Below are 22,028 nucleotides of genomic sequence, written 5' to 3'. Positions count from 1 at the left end.
CCCTGTGTTTGTCACATATTTGTATCTTTTTGTTTGATGTACAAGTTTGTCACTGTGTGATTGGTAGGGTGTGGGTCTTCGGGCCTACCCTGAAAGTCTTGGGAGGGGGTGGACATAGCCTTCTGGCTTGGTTCACCCTCTCTCATGTGGTCTCCCTTTGGGGGAGCCCCACCAAGTACTTGGGTGTGTCTGTTTTGGCAGACCCTCCAGAGAACGGTGTCCATTTGGTTTTGGCCAGACGGGCCATAGTGAGTACCTCAGTCCCCACCTGGAGCCTAACATGCCAGGGGATCAGGGAAGGGCCTTCTTAGGGAGGACCATAGTACACCCGTTGCATGTTTTGTGTTTCACCATTAATGTCTGTGCACTTTTTTTTGGCACCGGGTGGAGTTTTTGGATGTGTTTCACACGCCACTGGCTTTTAAAAAAAACAAAAAACAAACTGGAAATCAGAAACAAACAATAGGACCTTCTAGAAAAGATGATAGCCGGCCAGATTTAATTTTACCTAGGCCCCTTGGAGTTGTGATTAATAAATGGGACTGTCCAAACATACTTCGTTGCTTGCTCATGCAACGCAATGAATATGGGATAGAGTAGGAAGCCCGTGTGAGCGAGGATCAACTAGGCCAAATATGTAGTTAACCCTTGCATTAGGGAGGGGAACCCACTACAAAAGTCATTTTCCCTGGAGTTTAGCCTCAAATACTTTAGGAGATTTTAATGAATGTTTTTATATTTTTTGTGAAACTTTCAAAAAAAGTCTTGGGGAAAGGAGGTCCCTATTAATACCTTTTGCAAGTTTCTCTACGGGATATCAGCAAAGAAAGCAAAAATCAACCTCTCAAATACATCATATGAAAGTTATGCTAAAACACTTAGGCTTTGTATCTGAGACACAGAGCCTTCATATCTGGAAATAAAACATTGAATAACTGATTTGTAAATATGATCCAAATTTTTTACTGCTTTATTAAAACCTGAAAATACATTTTCCGGCAAACTATACGGCATTGGAGAAAATCTCAAAACACATTTGTAATTTACAGGCTTGTGACAGGCCTGAGCTGTTGAAAAATTTAAGAGATTTTCAGGAATGTCTCGGCGTGATAAAAGGCGACTATTAACGCTATCAAAACTGTATACCTCCTGAATCAAAACTGACATTTCATTTTAATACATTCCGCTAGAAAAGCTTACTGTTTTTATGGCTACTCTATGAAATGAAAGCCTGAAGGAGGTGTTTTTCACTCTCCTATCACTATCACAGAGGGTTTTATGGCTTCCATATTTCTTCTCAGCTAAAGGTGATCCCTGGGCATCTATTAAGTTGGAATGAGCCTCACTACGGGTCAGCAAGTCAGTCCACATCATCTCCATTAACTGTATTAATTTACACTATGTCACCTTAACGACATCTTGTCACAACAACCCTTTCACACAACAACAAATTATACCCAGAAAGTCATAAAACAATTTTGAGAGGCTTTAGGGTCAGATTAGCGTTCAACAGTAGGTTCTTTAGATGTCAACTGTCATAGGGAAGGTTGGAAAGGGGCAGACAGAAATAGGAAAGTCATCAGACTGCAGAGCGAGTTAAGGTTGTTTCCGGGTGATTTGCTTCCTGATACGTCATTTTAAGCAATTATTTCTACCTAATATTCTTTTTACTACAAAGAAAAGACCATTTTACTACCAAGAAAGGACCGTTTTATAGGAGAATCAAAGCAGATCTAAATTTAAAACAAAAAAATACAATAAAATGCAGCTTAAAAGAGATGTGTTGACTGTATTAGTGTCCTTTTCCCTCCCCTTTATTTTCACCTGGTAATTCTCTCAACTGTACTGTATCTATCAGCTGTCACTCTAGGCTACTCCCTGGAGTTGGCCTACAAACCCTGACACAACTTCTGATATCCGTTACATAGGGAACAGTGGGGATTGCAGTTCAGACCGCTGATAATTGGTGGAGATGCCAGTTATTTTCACAGGAAGTTACAAATGCAATGGAATTCTGACAGGAGATATTTTTCTGTACTTGCAGAAAACGTATTCAAAAAAATTGAAAACAAATGCAGACACCACATCAAAGTATTGGTAAACTGCAATATAATACACATTTTTGTTATTGGGTTTAGAGATCCTTTAATGGTCATATTAGAAACATTGCACCTTTTGTTTAAAGTTCCTAATTTTATGTATGTGTAGCAACCACATTTTCTGATTATATAGCTAAGCTCTGCTTTATTGATATGATTGCAACCGTTATGCATTGCTGTCCAGGTGAATGGGCAGCTTTGTCAGTAGAAGGTGGGTTTGTGACCAAGCAGGATCTTTGCTGTGGGCAATTCTGCCAACACGCACTATATAATCAATACAGCCTCTGCCCAAGTTCATTTTCCTCATGCTGCTAGAAATAACTTACACTTAATAATTCTTTAGCATTCAACTCAGGTAGGTGAACTAAAATATGATCATAAAAGTAATAATGTAACAGGCCATGAAAGCAGCTTTTTTTGCATGCATGGTTCAACAGAGATACAATAGCATTTTGGGAAAAGTGGGATCATCCATAGTCACAGTGAAAGGGGCTAAGACTACAATGCATTGACTGCCAGCTGGTATTCACCTGAAATAGGAGATCTGTGCTACGATTGCATAGTCAGAAAAATCAATCACCCTTCTGAACTTACAGTCAAAGAACAGAAAATGAGAGACATATACACAGTGCACAAGAATCGTTTGGCTTCATTCACATTGGGATAGATATACAAGAATATCTAATCCCAAGCGTTTTCGTTTCATGTTCTTCTCATGGAGGTCATGGAAAACAGGTGGCAAATCCACAAAACTGCTGGCCCGTACTGAGCCATTTAGGGTCAATACTAAAAGTCCTATAGGAACAAGTGAAAAATTACCATTAAACAAAAATCTAAAGCCTCCTGGCAAAATTCACTCTAGTCACAAAGTTAAAAAGTAGAACACCAAAATAGGTTGAAGGCACTCCATGTAGAACTTCTGCTTCTTACTAACATGGGAGAGTCCTCACTAAAAATATTACAGCTATCCCCTAAGGAGCACCTTTTCTTTCTCAGTAGCTGTCATCATGAACAGATCTGCAATAAGTCAGTCCAGTCATTTAAGACTGTGATGCCTTACGAACAATAACTTAACCACAGCGTGAGGTCTCGCCTCCTTAATGACATCAGCAATAGATAAGAACACCTCTGGAGAAAAATAAAGATACTAAGCTTTACAGCACTGCTACTTCAGCCATGACAGCACTGGGAGCAACCAAATTATTAAGTGCTATACAAGAACACTAACCAGTAAAAACTCAAATCATAGTACAAAGGAATATGGAACTTGATATAACAGACCTGAACCTCATTGAACATGTTCAGCTGACCATTGGTGCAGGGCTCCGAAAATTTCCTGGCCTTTTGTTATAACTGGTTGTTACAGGCCAACAGCCAGCTTGACATTAGATATGATTAGTGGAATAGCCCCTGAATTGTCATGCAATCTGTACAAAATGGAAGAAAGAAAGTGGAAATGCCACACACCGGAACCAGCCACTACATAATGAGGTAAAGATACAGGTTCACCCCCAATGCCTCCTGGCCATGGGTCACAGTGTGGAAAAAATAGAGTTGACATTACAATTTCTAATGATCACCCCCAAAATGTCCTATTAATAAATTATCTGTGTAGAGAATCTCCTTATGATTTTCGGCTGCAAACTTTAAAACCTACACTCTATGACAACAGACTGTGTACTTTTATGGTCATGATGAAACAGTAAGCATGCACAGTGCATAAAAGAGGCAATAACTAAGATTCTCTATCAAGTTCACAATGCTTTGTGTTGGCTGGATTAATCTAATGTGCGTTGTTGCATAATATCCCCGGGCAAGTGAAGCAAAAAGCCACGGCTGAGGAGAAAAAGCCCACATTTTAAATGGATCTTGTCATTAATGCTTTATTAATTGCCCCAGGCCATGCAAGCTCGGTGTCGGGTAAGCCGTTACAATATGACACTTTAAGGTCAAATCCAATTCCTGCTGTGTTTTATGGAGTAGACCAAATATTGAGTTAACAGCGGGAAGGCAGAATTTATTGTATTTCTCCTTTTACCTCTGTGGCACAAACATTTGATCTAAATTAAAGGAGAAATTTTAATAGGAGCAGAAAACCTTCAGTACTCAAGATCAAACAAACATCAATTGTTTTAAACAGCTACAATAATTCTTGCAGGATTGTTAGTCTGCTTTCAAAATTATTCCCCACACAGATGTTCAATTTTAGAACAACTTCCTGGGCAATCACTTTATAGGGTTAAATAAACGGACGCATTAATTACTGACAGCAATATGGTAACATATTTACAATGTGCCAGGCAAAATACAGAGGATAATTACAGTGGCGCATTGACAACTATTACACACAAGTATGATAGGGTTATTTAAAAAGTATTAATCTTAAGTCTTATGTATTATAAGGTTTTTGCTGGTCAGGGCCATAGACAAGATGTTGGGGGGGAAGTATTTTATGCTTTACTTCATTTGCACAGTTTAGAAAGTCTGTAGAAAACATGAAGTAGAATTATAAGACTCTGCCATACAAATAACAGTCACAAATTGCTTTTCAGGCTCCTGGTTGATAAGACTATACAGTCCATTGGCAAATAAACATGTAAAGCATAATATAATATAAACAATAGGAATGAGCTGAATGATTTTGCTAGATATTCCTCAAAACTAGCCTCAAATGACAACATGCAAACTGTTTAGTAGAAATGTTCTTGAAAAATTAAAATCGCACGACTTTACTTTTAAAGGAAAGTAAGTACTAACATGGTGAATAATAGCTATTTTTAATTAAAGTCATATTAATGCTAATTGCCACTGTAATTCTTACTTGATGTGCACTTAGAAAGAAATCCTTTTCTTTAATCACTTGCCATCAATAGACTACAATTAAATAAACGGCTTGGGATTCAAGTAATTAAAAGAAGCTCATGGCTGCAGCTACAGTTTTTTTTTGCCATTTCCTGGGCGATTTTAAGGTTTGACATGTTTGGTATCTATTTACTCAAAGCAATGCCATATTTTAGGTTTTGTCAAAACGAAATAATGTATTTAGTGTATTTTTTTTACTGAAACTAGGTATTTGATAATCAGTTTGTGCAAATATTGTGCAACATAAAAAAAATTAAACTACCTCTACTTTATTTTACAACGTCCCTGCTTTCAAAAAATATATTAAATTGTTGGGGGGGTTTCAAGCAATTTTTAAATAAAATGCAGATTTTAACATGTGCCTGTAAGATTATAAAATCGTGAATTTGAAGCGGTTAAGATGATTGAACCCCTCCCCACAAAAAAAAAGTAGAAATGTTATTTAAATTTTTTTTTTCACTATTGTCCATTTGTATGAAAAGTTACAGTTGGGGGATTTCTATTTTTCTCAATTTTAAAAACAATTTCCAGCTGAAGAGAAGCAGTTTTTGCTAAAATTCAAGATAGCTGAAAGGAAGACCACTACACCCACAAATACCACCATAAACCCCCACAAAGCTGAAATAGATGGCGTGTGGGATGTGCACTGCCTACTTGCACATTATGGTACATTTACCTCCTAGTGTGCCTTTCTCCAGTGGTGACAGGTTGACACCCCAAACTCTGTTTCATCCAACATGTCCCCTGCTGCTCCTTCCAGTTTCCACGGTGCTCCTCTTTAACCAAGGGATGGCCACTTATGATATCATTTTTGTAAATTACATTGTTCCTTGCATCTGATTCTATTCTTTATGAGCAAAACTGTCAGGAGTGTGGGGCAATTATTTCTTTGGCAAACAAGATTTTAAATATCTTTTTTTTTTACTCTGGGACTTCAGTTTCATTCAGTTTTGCTTTCCAATTGATTCCAGTGCAAATCTGATATGTCCCAATTTTACACCCCTTATAAACAATAAAAACAGCAGTTTCAGAAATAATAGTTTGACAAGGTTTACAAAGGCTTTTAAAGATAATCCAAGCCACTTTGTTAAAATTGCACAGCAACTGTCTGCATTAGAAAGCCCATAAACTTGTGCTGAGGCTCTTCTGGGGCCACTTTCTTTTAAACTGCTTGAAACAACAATGTCATGTGCACAGCCACTGACATGACCTTTTAATTCTTTTCTCCTATGATTGTTTTTTTGTAGAGGATATTTTTAGGACCCTCCCATAGGCCTGATCCATTACCTGGTCTCGTATGGCAACCAAGCAGTGCTATAGAAATACTGATTTTGAACAGTGTGAGAGGCTTTTATGGTTTTGGGAATATGGGAACCAAGTAGAGGGCTGTACAATATGGTTTTATTTGTCTTTTAGTAGCCGACTACAACAAGGCTTTAACTAATGACATTCCAGCAAATTTATAGTGCATTAAGAGAAAATGAACTCAAAACAAGTCACTTTCACCAATGTCTCTCACCTTCCATGACTATATCATTGTAAAGCACAGTTCTATGCAACTTTTTCTAAATGTAAAATAATTGAATGTTAAATGCAATAAAACAAGATCTCTAGGCCAACATTGGCATGACAAGTTATCAAAATAGGGTATAAGGTACATCCTTTAGTCATGTTCTTTCTGTGTTACTGAAGTAGATCAACATAGTGTTCTGGTAACTGGCCCCATCTTACTTGGTGCCATTATAACAGTTTATAGGGCAATGCGCAGATATATCAATACACAATGCTTTACCTTTACATCAGATGTGTCTCTTTGGCAGTTTCTCCACGATCTTGCCACAGCAGAGAATGTTCGATCCGGATGGTCAAACTTGGCTTCGTTGGCGTTAAGAAAAAATGTAGTGAAAGGTTCCTATAAAAAAAAAAAATTAAATAATTGCGTGAATGGTGGGAGGATATAATCCAATGGAGATTTCTGTGTATGTTTTTGACTTAAGTTTTTTTTCCTTTAGAAAATTTAATTTATTGGATTTTGGGAATAAAAGACACAGGTTACCTCACATAGTTTACTAAACCCAGCCTAAGCATGTAAAGAGAATTCATGCATTACATGTTTCTCTTTTTAGTAACACACTGATCATCTATCTCTAGTACCAAAATAAAGATTATTGAGTGCTTTGAGCCGTTGCACCTTTTTGCTGCAGCACAGAATGGGATTTCCAAGAAGGATCTAGGGAACCTTGAAAATGGGTTTGGGGCTGAGATTCTGTATTGCACACAGCTAGACAGTGGGAAATCAGAATAGGCAGATCCATGCCCGCTAGATTTCACCAGTGTCCAAGGGCTTATTCCCCTTTCTGATTACTATACCAATAAAGTATCCTCTTATAGGGACTTTTATTGGCAACCAAAAAAAATCAAACTCTACAATGTATAAAATCATACATATTTATTAAAATTTCTAAATGATCAGAAAGATAAGATCATAAAAATGTACAATATATGCATTTATATATTTTATATTTTTTTTGTATATTTAGATTTTTCTTTCTTTATTAATAAAAAACCTCTTTGCATTTATGCATTTTAGTATATTTGGATTTTTCTTTCTTTACTGAATAAAAACCTCTTGCATTTATATATTTTTTCATATATTTAGAAGCTTTTGTTTCTTTTTTTTAAAAACCTATTAGTATTTTCTGATTACTGGCAGCACAACCTTTTAAAAGAGAATGAGTTGCAGGTGGGCTTACAGAAGAATCTGAATGTTTTTATCTTCTAACCAAAATCCCAAAAAATCTTCAGAGAACAAAATCTATCACTGAAATTGTGGCAATACAGAATAGAATTTTATATTCTGCAATGCCATACATTCCCTTATAATGACTTAGAGTTCAAATGGAAAACACTGCCTACAGCATAACAAAAAAAAAAACTTTAATAAAAGCAGTAGATTTTCACCCTAAGTCAGCAATCAGAGTTGCAAGCACGCCAATTATGTTAAAGCAGTTGTATGGCTCCACAGCTTGCCTTTGCCCACAGTTGGTGGTAGATTATACCAGCATGCTGCCTATATGATCTGCTTACATGGCTTTTAAATAATAAATTATATTTACTTAAACATGCACAGTGGGCAACAGTCAAGTAATAACTTACGCTAAAATTGCATACTCAAGCATTACAATATGAAGAGGCGAAGTAGCCTCTAAAATTCATGAATATCAGATATTGTGTTTGTAGGTTTCATAAACCCGCACACAAATGTGCTACAGAATTACAGCATATAAATAATAGCTTTTTTATATTCACCCATGGGCTGAGATTCTGAAATGGACCACAGCATCTATACATCTATGTGCGTGGCTAAAATTGTGCTAAGCCCAATTGACCAATATTATCACATACAACAATGCTGCCTTTCTCAACCTTTTAACCTGCTGGAATTCTTTAAATTAACTTTTAGTCTCAGGGCACTACTGCTAAAGCCCCATACACACTATCAGTTTTTCTGCTTGTTTTTTCCTTCAGATTTACCAAAACCATATAATATGAGGTCAAACCTTAGGAGTTTCAATTTGTAAGTAATCAGGCAGACCCTTCTACTACATGGTTTTGGTAAACCTGAAGGAAGAACTCAGCAGAAAAACTGATAGTGTGTATGGGGCTTAATAATTACTATATCTACAGCTTACGCTATATTAGTTTGATGGTCAATTAGAAGAGTGTTCCTTACATTTAGGATCAATAGATGGAATTACAGATAGCTGAAAAAGATCATTGGTGGTGGTGGTGGTTACTTATCTGAGAGGAAGAAATTGTGCATCGCTCAATGAACCCTTATTATCTGAAGGAGCCCCGCGGTTGCAGGTTGAGAAACACTGGTTAAGAAAACCTTAACTAATGGCCGAGGTAAAAGGAAAGCTTCAAAACCTATGAATCTGTGCAGAGCCTGTGCATAAATAAACACAGTGGTGTAGGTCTTCCAAGGCTGTGTTCCTGATCATGACTTTAAAGTAGTTATAAAGCCCCAAGGTTTTTCACCTTAATGCATTCTATGCATTAAGTTGGAAAACCTGTGCTACAGCTCCCACCCCCCAGAACCCCCATTTTCCTTACCTAAGCCTGATCCGCTGATGTGCATGAGCACAGTGGCTCCAGCCGCTGTCTTGTCCCTCAATGAACAGATTGATAGCAGCAGGAGCCATTGGCTCCTGCTGCTGTCAATCAAACACAGTGACACGGGAGCAGGGTCGGGGTCGAGCCCCACTGTCTGTGTCAATGGACGCAGCAGCAGGACTCAGAAACAAGCCCACATGGGTGCCCCAATGAAAATCTGCTTTCCATGGGGGCACCCAATGAAAAAGAAGAGCCTGGAGAGCTGGCCAAACACCCAAGAAGAGGAGGATCGGAGCTGCTCTGTGCAAAACAATTGCACAGAGCAGGTAAGTATAGGCATGTTTGTTAATTTTATGGAAAAAAAAGGACAGTTTACAATCCCTTTAATATCTAGTAAATGGAGGTTCCTAATTGTCAACTCCGTATATTTGGTTAATTTCATTGACTCAGCAGGCAAAAAAAAAAAAAAAGAGCTGACAAAGAAGCAGCTTCTGGCCTTATAAGTTGTTGTACCTTTAAATAGGATGACATTTACTCCAAGTGAACCACACTCAATTTAGACTGCACAGTGCTGCCTAACAGGCCGGTTGACAAGAACAGAAAGTAAAGCAGAGTAGTAATACAGTTTAATGAACGCACTTCAGTGTTCAATCACCTGGCTAGGAGTGGATTAGTAACCAAGCTGTAGTGCTTAACTTCAGCTGAGAAATGCAAGGTCAATGAACTGTTAATGTTGCCTACCAGTGATGCCTAAATCACAAGGATTACTGAAGATAATGAAAAAAAAATCCTAATAAAAAAGCAGTTCACAGATACATTATAATTTAGTTGTATATTAAGATGATCACTTCAAGTTCATCTTTAACATTTACAATGCAGACAAGTACAGCCCATACTTTATCGCAAGCACTATCCTGCAGCAAAATATTTCTCTCCACAATAATGCGTTTACAATAGAGATCAGTGTTGAAAATGCTGCTTGAATTTAGGCAGCTTTCTGTGAGCCTTATCAAAAGTTTCTTTATATAAGCTAACTGGTGCTCTAGGTTTAGTGGCCCTTTAAACTTCATGACCTTGTTATTTCTGCACACTGTATAACTTTTATGGCTCGCAAACATAACAGCTGCAACATTTACTCTGAATTCCAAATATTACTAATAACACCAATATAAACATGCATATTTTATGTTCGCCATCAGTAATGGCCAGATAAACCTAAGCTTCTTTAAATATACTAGCAGATCGAGGAGTGATGTGGCTTTGGTACAATGCTGTTTTTGGCTTGCATGCCGAATTCATAATGAGCTTGGGGTCACCTAGTTTGCCCCAGGGGCCCTAATAGCCTGTATCCCATACAAATAAACTTTTATTATGGAACTGGATGGTATTTTTCTTTGGGAACATTTGGATAAAGTTACAAGAGAACGTGGGAAAGCTAGCAGCCCATGTACCTGCTCACCTTGTCAAGTAACAGAGAGGTACAGTCCGACAGATTGTGTACATTTATGTGCTGTGAAACCGATAGGCAATCCCAATCCACAGAAACATAGTTTTGGGCTATGACTGACAGAGAGGCTTCCATGTCTTCAGAAAAGTTTTATCCAGACTTCAAAAGCCCATTAGAAATTATTGATGCTTCTTTTAGGATATCTGGGGCACACTTTTCAAAGCGGTAGTAAACCACAATTGGTTAAAAAATAAAAATAAAGTCCCTGCAAGGCAATGTCATAATGTGCTAATATACATTGCATACTAGCACATTATGAGAAACTTCTCTTAGCCCTTGTACACACGGTCGGAGAATCCGTCGGAATGTGTCCTATCGGACTGTGTTGTCGGATAATCCGACTGTGTGTGGTATGCATCAGACTGATTCCGTCGGAATATCCGTCGGACCCAATTTTCCAACATGTTGGAAATATTTTCCAACCAACTGGTTCGATCGGACATACTCCGATCATGTGTAGAGAATTTTGATCGGACCAAGTGCCACGCATGCTCAGATCAAATTCCTACATCAAAGCTATTGGCTACTAGTCCCATCGTAACAAAATTACGTCATCACGTTCTGAATGATCGGATTTTCGACAACTTAGTCCGACCGTGTATATGCAACAGTTTCGGACAAGATCCGACAGGCAAAATCCGACGGATTTGGTTGGCAGAATGTCGGACCGTATGTACAGGGGCTTAGAAGCCGTGCTGTCACCACTGATAGGGCTTACATCTTCCACTGGTCTTACTTCCGTCACTCCTGCTGCATTTATTCTGAATATCTCCTAAACTTGTACTGTTTAGGAGATATTCACAGTACCTACAGGAAAGCCATATTTTAGGCCTACCTGTAGGTATAAGTGGTATAACAGAGTTTACTACCACTTTAAGTCACTCTTTTAAGGTTTACAGTAAATACATTTTTTATGCAACCTTTTTAATTTGCATTACAACAAAGAATTTATAAAGAGCGCAAAAACAAAAACACAATACAGTTAACCAAATTTACAAAACAACTAAGTAGCAACCCCTCCTCACCCCTTTCCCATCTTAATAACACTCTCTGCAGGGTCTGATATGGTATATCATCCACAAAGCATATGTATTTAAAAGAGCAGATGTCACGTTTAACTGCTTCCCATCCAGCCACTGAATACTGTATATATGGCTGGGCAGGACAAGCATCGTTCTGGGATAATGTACCCGTACGTCCACCCACTTTCCATGGACGTGCATGGCACGATCTATGATGGCTGTAACCCTAGCTGTTTGGATAGTGCATCATTGATTGCTAAAGGGCTGCTGTGATTAGCCCCTGTACCATGTTATGGCTGTGCCAAATCACAGCCATCACAAAATGTAAACAGCAGCCTGTCAGGGAACTGTGAATTAGACATACACACACTGCAGCCACCCACAGAGCACCAGTGCAGCATCAACATCTGTCATAGGGTCAGCAGTGCAGCACCAACATCTGTCATATTGTCAGCAGTGCAGCACCAACGTTTGTCATAGTGTCAGCAGTGCAGCACCAATGTCTGTCATAGTGTCAGTAGCGCAGCACCAACGCCTGTCATAGTGTCAGCAGTGCAGCACCATCTGTCATAGTATCAGCAGTGCAGCACCATCTGTCATAGTATCAGCAGTGCAGCACCAACGTCTGTCATAGTGTCAGCAGTGCAACACCAACATCTGTCATAGTGTCAGCAGTGCAACACCAACATCTATCATAGTGTCAGCAGTGCAGATCCAACATCTGTCATAGTGTCAGCAGTGCAACACCAACTTCTGTCATAGTGTCAGCAGTGCAGCACCAACATCTGTAATAGTGTCAGGAGTGCAGCACCAACATCTGTCATAGTGTCAACAGTGCATCACCAACATCTGTCATAGTGTCAGCAGTGCATCACCAACTTCTGTCATAGTGTCAGCAGTGCAGCACCAAAGTCTGTCATAGTGTCAGCAATGCAGCACCAAAATCTGCCATAGTGTCAGCAGCGCAGCACCATTGTCTGTCATAGTGTCAGCAGCCCAGCACCAATGTCTGTCATAGTGTCAGCAGCCCAGCACCAATGTCTGTCATAGTGTCAGCAGTGTAGCACCAACATCTGTCATAGTGACAGCAGTGCAACACCAACATCTGTCATAGTGTCAGCAGTGCAGATCCAACATCTGTCATAGTGTCAGCAGTGCAGATCCAACATGTGTCATAGTGACAACAGTGCAACACTAACGTCTGTCATAGTGTCAGCAGTGCAGCACCAACGTCTGTCATAGTGTCATCAGTGCAGCACTAACATCTGTCATAGTGTCAGCACTGCAGCACCAACATCTGTCATAGTGTCAGCAGTGCAGAACCAACATCTGTCATGGTGTCAGCAGTGCAGCAACAACATCTGCCATAGTGTCAGCAGTGCAGCACCAACATCTGTCATAGTGTCAGCAGTGCAGCACCAACATCTGTCATAGTGTCAGCAGTGCAGAACCAACATCTGTCATGGTGTCAGCAGTGCAGCAACAACATCTGCCATAGTGTCAGCAGTGCAGCACCAACATCTGTCATAGTGTCAGCAGTGCAGCACCAACATCTGTCATAGTGTCAGCAGTGCAGCACCAACATCTGCCATAGTGTCAGCAGTGCAGCATCAACATCAAAATGCCAAACAATTGTACACCAGCAAAAAGGCATTCCAGATTCTGAGCATGACAGATGATAGTAGTGGAGGACTCTCACTGTCAGATTAAGATTCTGAAAATGAACCCGGGGAAGGCAGCAATTCAGTAACAGATTCAGAGGAGAAAGAGGTCCCAACAAAAAGAATCAGGCGATCTGAAGAATAGCAAGCAACCACCACCAGTGCTGTACATCCTGGTGAAGTGGTGAGCACCAGCAGTACAGTACACTCAGATGATAGGGCAGGGGTTTCACAACAGCCACAAAGAATTAGGGCCCATACTAGGGTCCCATAAGTGCTTTGAAATCCTGTATGGCTTCCCTCTAATCCAGCACCATCTACAATCTGTCAATTTTCAGTGCAGCCAGACCTTCTGATAGTAAATAGAGTAGATAGAAAATGTTACACCTATCAATTTTTTTTTCACTGAAGATTTATTGAATTTAATTGTGGACCAGTACAATCTTTATGCCCATCAATACATTGCCAATAATTCAAATTGATGTTATACCTGTCAATTTCAGTGAAAATAATTGTCATAGTGGAAGAATGAAAAAAAAAATCTTACACTGAATATAGGACATAAAAAAAAAGTACACTCCTACTGGTTCACACACCCCATTCCTCATATGCCACTCTATTCCAATATTATGCCTAGTAACAACAAACCTCTTCTCCTTCCCAAAGGCAAACTGAGATCTCCGCTGTTTCTCCTCCCGGTGAGGCCACCAGCACTTGTAGTGGAGCCTGGAGAACAGGCAGCATGTCCCACTTGGTGCTGCAGCCCAGTCAGGAGAAGGTAGCTGACCAAAGCCTGAGCCGGGAAGCATGATACAAGGGGTGGCCGAGGATCTGCGCATACAGAGATGGGGGCATTCAGGATCGGGGAGATAAGGGTTCCAGGGATTTGTCCTGTCCATCCTATCTGGTGATTGCTGGCATAGACAGACCTGGCCCTCACACACCAGACTCTTAGCCCCAGTTCACACAAGAATGCGGTGCAGGAAACCCACCATCCATGTGCATTTCCCGCAATGCATTCAAATTGCATTGCCCTTGCAATCTGCAGTGGGTGGCAGCGCAATAGTAATGAGACCCCAAATACTGGTCACAAAGGCAGTGCATTTGCCTTCACTGGATCACTTGGTACAAATGGGCCATGCTATTTGATGGCAGTGTGGTTCCAAAATAGGTTATGCACAACTTTTGTGCAATGTGGCACAATTTGAGCCCATTCAAAATGAATGGGCTCAAATCAAACCCCACTGAATCTCATTTAAATTGCATGTAATTTATAGTTGTCCAAGCTAAATTTACCTGCCACATCTGTGTAGTGATGAATGTCTGGATGTGTCAGTGATGCCAGAAAACTGCAATGAATAATCAGAAATCTGAAATCAGGGGCGGAACTGGGGGGGGGGGGGGGGGAGGGGCACAAAGTGGGGTTTCGCCTAGGGAAGTGATGGCGCACCTTGGCACCCCAGATATTTTGGAACTACATTTCCCATGATGCTGATGCACTCTGCAGTGTAGCTGAGCATAATGGGAAATGTAGTTCCAAAACATCTGGGATGCCAAGGTTCACCATCACTGGCCTAGGGTGTAAAAAATCCTTGCACCAGCCCTGTCTACATGGGGCCACTTCTCAGAAAAAAAACTAGCTGAGGTCTGATTACGGAATATAAAACTCTTAGGCCGAGTACACACGCGCGGACTGTTCGCCCAACTTTGTCCGTCCAACAGTTTCGGCAAACAGTCCGCTCAAACTTAGCATGGACGGACATGGCCACACACGACGGATGAACAGTTTGCTGAAACCGTGCGCGATGACGTTTCGGCACGCACGACGGATCGAAAATTTTGACGTCCTATACACTGCAATGCAACCTTCCGACGTGGAAATCCTTTCTGAGCATGCGCGAGACTTAGTTGGCCGAACAAGCCTACACACGAGCGAACAGTCCGCTGAAACCTTGTTTCAGCGGACAGTTTTTCGGAATTTCCGTAAGACCTTGTTCGTCCAACTGTCCGCTGAAACTGTCCGCTGAAGCCCCACACACGAGCGGACTGTCCGCCCAAACACTGTTCAGCGGACAAAGTTGGGCGAACAGTCCGCCCGTGTGTACGCGGCCTTAGCTCTCCATGATCCAGTGATGTTCTTACATAAGGTATGCTGCCTGAAAGCTCAGAGTGAGGAACGTGTAGGCAAAGATACATACTTGAATGTGAAAGCTCATCAATCAATAATGATAAATGTTCACAAAAATGTGTATGAAGCTTTGACAAGTTTTTCTTTAAAGTAAAATTATTTAACACTAGCATGTATTAAAATGATTAAGTGTTGCTTTTATGCCATTGTACGTACACATATCTAGAATTTTTAACACTACAAATTAGTAAAATATGTGTTCCTAATCTCTGAATCATGTTCTTTTCTCCATTAAGGGCAATGGCTGTAAATGAATATTTTCTTACATAGATGTGTCAATCAAGCAAGTATTACTCAGAATATTTTACATTTTCAAGCCACTGTGGTATTTGATTTCACCGATAGCCTTTTAAGATTCTGTGAGAAGTGAGCAGACACCTGACAGCTTAAATGTATTCACAATTAGAGGCAGCGAGGTGATCACTGTTAAGCTAAAACTGCATGGTGCATTCTGTTACATTCTTGACTGAAGTGACTTAGCAAGCTGGAGGGGACAGGGGCGCTAAACAAAAACACAGAATTAAATGAGGTCACATTTAGGACATATATGAAGAAACCTGATTACAAATGTCCAAAGCAGGAAAGCTGCATTCAGAGTCCTCCTTTTATTTTTCTCACCCCATTATTAAATTGAGACAACAATTATGATTGGCTGCAATAGGCAATGCAGTTCTCTTTCAAGTATATATACTGCACCATGCCAACTTTTGTCAATATCATATAACAAGGGTTACAAAAAGCAAAGCCAATTAGAAGGTATTTCTTGACTGATATTGCTACAGTAAAACTAAACTGGTTGATATAGACTACTGAACTTTTCATTCCCATAGCGCTGTTCCTTGTGAGAAAAAGCGTGCTAGTCTGATTTAACCACTTTAAGACCAGGCTTTTTCTGCCACTTTTTCTTTACTAACAGTTTACATTAGTATTTTTTGGTAGAAAATTACTTATAACCCCCAAACATTATAATTTTTTTTTTTTTTTTAGCAGAGACCCCAGGAAAAAAATGGCGATTGTTGCATTTGAATTTTATATGTCACATGATATTTGCACAGCAGTTTTGCAAACGCAATTTTTTGGGAAAAAATACACTTTAATGAACTAAAAAAAAAATCATAAAATATATACCCCTTTTTTTTTTTGCAAAATGTGAAAGATGATGTTACGTTGAGTACATAAATACCTACCATATCGTGCTTTACAATTGCGCACGCTCATGGAATGGCGACAGACTACAGTACTTAAAAATCTCCATAGATGACACTCTCAAATTTTTAAAGGTTACCTGTTTAGAGTTACAGAAGAGGTCTAGCGCTAGAACTATTGCTCTCCCTCTAACATTTGCACGATATTTCACATGTGCGGTGCAAATACCATTTACATATGCATGCACGACTTACGTATGTGTTTGCTTCTGCGTGTGAGTGATGGGGGCACTATATTTTTTTTCTCTTATTTTACGTTTTATTTTTATACTGTCCTTTGAATTATTTTTTTTTGATCACTTTTATTCCTATTACAAGGAATGTAAACATTGCTTATTATAGAAATAAGGAATACAGGTCCTTATGGAGAGATCGAAGGTCAAAAAGACCCCAAATCTCTCCTTTATTTTTAAAAGTAAAATACATTTAAAAAAAAATAAAATAAATAAATGTTTTTGATCTGTTGCTAAAAAAAAAAAAAAAAAAGTTTATTTCCAGCCTGGGCCGGAAGTGATGTCATGCCGTCGCTCTGGTCCTCCAAGGCCATAGAGGCGATCAAAGATGATCTACTCTTTGATCGCCTTTGGTACCAGCAAACCACGCCGTCAAATCATTTCTTGGGCAAGATGGTGGAAACAGTGAGCCCGAGAGACACCGGCGAGCAGCAGAAGGTGGGGGGGTGTCTACTCCCACTGCTTCTGAAAGCGCCCCAGTGGCTCAAGAGCTGCTCAGACCACTTTCATGAGAAAGCCAGCTGCAGGCTGAAGGAAAAGATACCGGGATTATGGCTGATATCTTCAACTATAAATCTGGTAAACCACTTCAAAGCCACAATGTTTATATGGAACTATAGGCAAAACTTTTTTTTTCTCATTTTGGATAAAGTAAGGGAAAGTTATCTATCTAAAAACTGGCAAAATGTAGAGTGCTGGATATAACACTGTTAGATGAGGTAGTAGATACACTACATTCTCAGAACATTACTGGAAGTTCAGATCATTCGTTTATATTAGATTCCTCAGGGAAGCTAGCCAGAAATAATTCACTTATATTCATCCAAATTAGCATGTATTTGAAAAAAAAAAATTAATATATACTTACGATTCGAACAAGCCAACATAGTGTGAAGGTGGAGGTGGAGTAATGTGTATTGTAATGGTAGGGTGGGGTCTGGTCATCCTCCCACGTCTCATAGCGCTCTGCATAAAACACTGCTCTCTTTGGATTCAAAGCACCAATAGGCTATAAAAAAAAAGAACAATTGATATGTTAGATTTATATAATGTTTTTACAATATTTATGAACAATAGAGTGAGTCCACCTTAAGTTACTTAAGAGTTTTATAAAATCTTCATGCTTTGGAATCTCCTTCTAATGTGTCCATATCTGTGCTTCAACTAAAGCCCCATACACACTATCAGTTTTTCTGCTGAGTTTTTCCTTCAGATTTACCAAAACCATGTAGTGCAAGGGCCTGCCTGATTGCATACAAATTGAAACTCCTAAGGTTTGACCTCATATTATATGGTTTTGGTAAATCTAAAGGAAAAACACAGCAGAATATCTGATAGTGTGTATGGGGCTTAAGGGACATATTAACCTGCAACGTTGCTACAGTGATCAACCTAACAGGGCAGCAAGCTGTATAGGGTGAATGTTAGGCTGAAAGCTGGAGCAATCTGTCAGGCAGGCTGGGTCCCAAGGGTCACTTTAAATGCATAATTCCCATGTTTGACTGGAGTATATCTTTACAACGCACATGATTCTGACACGCTGGAATCACAGACTTCACAAAAGCATGACAATAATACCTCAAGCCCTGACTCATTAACAATTATGTAGCCTTTTTAGGAAACATACCAGCAATTCTAAGAGGAAAATGCAAGAAAACACACTTTGATATCTGATTACAGCAATTACTTTTCAGATGCTGTCAAACGAGTGTTGACACCTGACGTCAAGTAAGAGTGTCAGAAAATGTAGCAATACTGTGGTGTGTAATCAAACAACTGAATCTAACAAGCTCAAAACCAGGTATTGAAGCATAAACATACAGGACACATTACAGCAAGCCAAGTAACACCCCGATCTCCTCCATAGGTACCTTTATGGAGCCCATAGTATGCTTTGAACAAATAGAGGGGCACTTCGGCTCCATTCTCACCTATGCAGTTTGCTTTTGAGTGTTTCTGCAGTGATTTTTGAGTTTCTTAATGTGATTTTCCCGCATTTTGCATGTTTTATGCTTTTTTGGGGGCAAATTTGATGACGGGCATATTAAAAAAAACACAAATTGTGGCAAAAAAACACGGATTTGCTTTTCTGCAGCTTCTCCAACGAAGTCTAACCAAAAATGCATTGATGTAAACGTGTTCCATAGGAACCCATGTTAAAAATAATGTCCTGTGTTTCTGCAAAAAGCATGAAAAACCGCATTGGTGTGAACGGAGCCATATCAAGGGTTCAAATGCAATACATGCCACTTCTCTATTAAATATGGTCTTTAGTGGTTTATTTTTTTCCGTTTTCTTTTTAAAAGCAGGTTCACTGGTTTAATTCACCAGGTTGAATGTGTCAGATTTAACAATAAACTGTTTGCTAATCTCCAACCATTTTAGCCATTCTTATGCCCTGTTCACTTGATCGGATTTTCCGACAACAAAACTATGGATTTTATTCCAAAGGATGTTGGCTAAAACTTGTCTTGCATACAAATGTTGTCGGAAATTCCAAGCATCAAGAACGTGGTGACGCACAACAAGTATGACGTGCCGAGAAAAAGGAAGTTCAATAGCCAGTTCAATAGCCTTCTGCATGAGTCAGAGCATGCATGAACTTTTGTGCAACGGACTTGTGTACACACGATCAGACTTTCCGACAACTAGTTTTGTTGTCAGAAAATTTGAGAACCTGCTCTCAAACATTTGTGTGTGGAAATTCCGACAGCAAATGTTTGATGGAACACACATTTCCTGTAAGAAATTTTGATCGTGTGTACACAGCATAACAGCTTTGTATTAAAATACACATCTAACTTGATGTTAAAGTGGTTGTAAACCCTTACAAACCACTTTGACCTACAGGCTTACCTGTAGGTCCAAGAAATATCTCCTAAACCTATACGGAGATACCTGAAGACAGCCGCATGCGCCGTAGACAGCGGTGCGCAGGCACACTGGGTAAGCCACAGATCACGGCGATATGCCGCGAGTGTCGGATCCCGTGTGCATGCGTGCGAGTGACGTCATCGCTGCTCCGGCAAATGACAGCGCCGGAGCAGCGAGATCCACCAAGAAGATGGAAGCTCGGAACTACAGGGGACAGCGGTGACTTTGCTGGCTCCTGTGTCAGGTAAGTGACACATGATGGACTACTATGCGATACATAGTAGTCCATTATGCTTTACCTTTGCAGGGAATCAAAGAGGAAGTAACACCCATCAGGGTTTACTTCCTCTTTAAGCCAGTCAACAAATGGATCGAAACTCAGCTGGTTCAGCAGGAATCCATCCATAAACTTTAGTAGAACTAGCCTGTCGAGTTTTTTTCGCCCAATCACTGCTGGTAGCTACAGCCGCCAGCAGTAGTTATTGTATTCTGTTGGTGGGGAAGGCTACCCAAGCTCTCCGTCAGCAGAACACAATAGCACTGTGGGAGGGATTCCCCCATCAATACAGTCAGTGTTGACGGAGGAATCCTGTGGTTGAAGGATGGAAAATTACATAAATGTATAGCCTGCCTTAGTTGCGTTACGTCTTATCTTGGCCATAGGCAGTAGACACCAGTTAGGGGCTCATCAACGGTACAAACCATGCAGGAAATAATGAGGGCTGCATGGTTAGCACAGTGCAGTAGTAGTGTGATAGGAACAATGAGTGTAATTACTTGCAGTAGTCTATCCTCTTCTCTTCTGTTGTTGGTGCTTCAGTTCAGTATAGTTACATAGTTACATAGTAGGTGAGGTTGAAAAAAGACACAAGTTCATCAAGTCCAACCCATGTGTGTGATTATATGTCAGTATTACATTGTATATCCCTGTATGTTGCGGTTGTTCAGGTGCTTGTCTAATAGTTTCTTGAAACTATCAATGCCCCCCGCTGAGACCACTGCCTGTGGAAGGGAATTCCACATACTCACCACTCTTACAGTAAAGAACCCTCTACGTAGTTTAAGGTTAAACCTCTTTTCTTCTAATTTTAATAAGCATGACACTTTAAACATTTTTAAAGACTGGTTTATAATTTTTCAGTCCATCAGATGCTCTATTCTTTATAAATGTGATAAAAAAAAAAAAGAGAATAGGCTACCATTGGCAAACAAGGAAATGGTTCCAATTTCAGTATGCCGCTTCCCTATAAACAGCCTCCATATACTAACGCATATGTAATATGTTTGCTTATACTCATACAAAGTGAGCTCATATGATTATTATTTTTACAACAGACTATGGGGAACATTTTACTTATGCTTAGAATACAAAATGCATAAAAAAAATTGGCACAATTTTTTAAAGCTAAGCTAGTTGCAAATGGCATAGGTTTATATCAAGGGGCTTCCCAACTACAGCCCAGGGGCCACATCAAACCCGCTATGAGCCACAACAACTCTGATGTGATAGGGGGAATTTTGATGTGAATGGAGGGACCAATGTAAAGGAGGAGGGGGGTTCTGATAGGAAAGGGGAGATTCTGATATGAATAATCTGATGGGGGCTTCCGATTCGAAAGGGAGACTCTGATGGAAGGGGCGGGGGCTCTGACGTGATGGAGAGACTTTGATGTGAAAATATTTCTTAGAGCGTGTGTATTCATTTACTTTTTCTTTAATTCATTTAAAAAACTGCTTTTTCGACCCATGGAAAATTTGTAAAATATACAATGTGGCCCTCGTACTGAAAAGATTGAGGACTGCTAGTTTACCGGTATATTCAACTAGGTACAGCACACAATTTTAAAAACTAAAAATTTTACTGAGCACACTGTACACCCAATAGCTCCCTTTCTATACTCGCTAAAGTTCTAAAGTTCTAAACAGATACCATTTTGTTGTAGATGGTGTTTATCAATTACTTATCAACAATCACAAAACTGTACTCCTTGGATGATATAGTAATGTTTGAAGGTCAGTAAGTAAAGGCCATCTGAATTCCCTCTCCTCATGTCCTGCTCTCAAAGAGTAAAAGAGGTGGATTAGGGAGGATTAGGAGATAAAGAATCTATGGCTGGGCTAGTTGCCCCAGGCCTGAAATTCTCACATCAGCCTTGGGACAGCTTGTGTGGAGACTGCCTTCAAACCAAATCAATATGCCTGCTGAAGTCTATCACCAGAATAACATATCTAATGGAAAGTGACTTTGGCTCACCCAGCAT

The 22,028-nt window shown here is 39.8% G+C and overlaps 1 protein-coding gene across 9 annotated transcripts in view; it reads right to left on the bottom strand.

The window, feature by feature from the left end:
* NBEA (neurobeachin) overlaps positions 1–22,028 on the bottom strand; it is a 901,556-nt gene that overhangs the window by 79,328 nt on the left and 800,200 nt on the right. For all 9 annotated transcript variants that reach the window (XM_077484128.1, XM_077484132.1, XM_077484134.1 and 6 more), the window contains 2 exons: positions 17,762–17,902; positions 6,754–6,873 (listed from right to left, as the gene is read on the bottom strand). In XM_077484128.1, coding sequence (XP_077340254.1) covers positions 6,754–6,873; positions 17,762–17,902 — 261 coding nt within the window. The remainder of the gene's footprint in view (positions 1–6,753; positions 6,874–17,761; positions 17,903–22,028) is intronic.

The sequence above is a fragment of the Lithobates pipiens genome, unplaced genomic scaffold (genome assembly GCF_037356315.1).
Source record: "Lithobates pipiens isolate NorthernLeopardFrog02 unplaced genomic scaffold, aLitPip1_a1.2 Scaffold_16, whole genome shotgun sequence".
Classification (NCBI taxonomy): Eukaryota; Metazoa; Chordata; class Amphibia; order Anura; family Ranidae; genus Lithobates; species Lithobates pipiens.
This window is presented reverse-complemented; position numbering and strand designations above follow the sequence as displayed.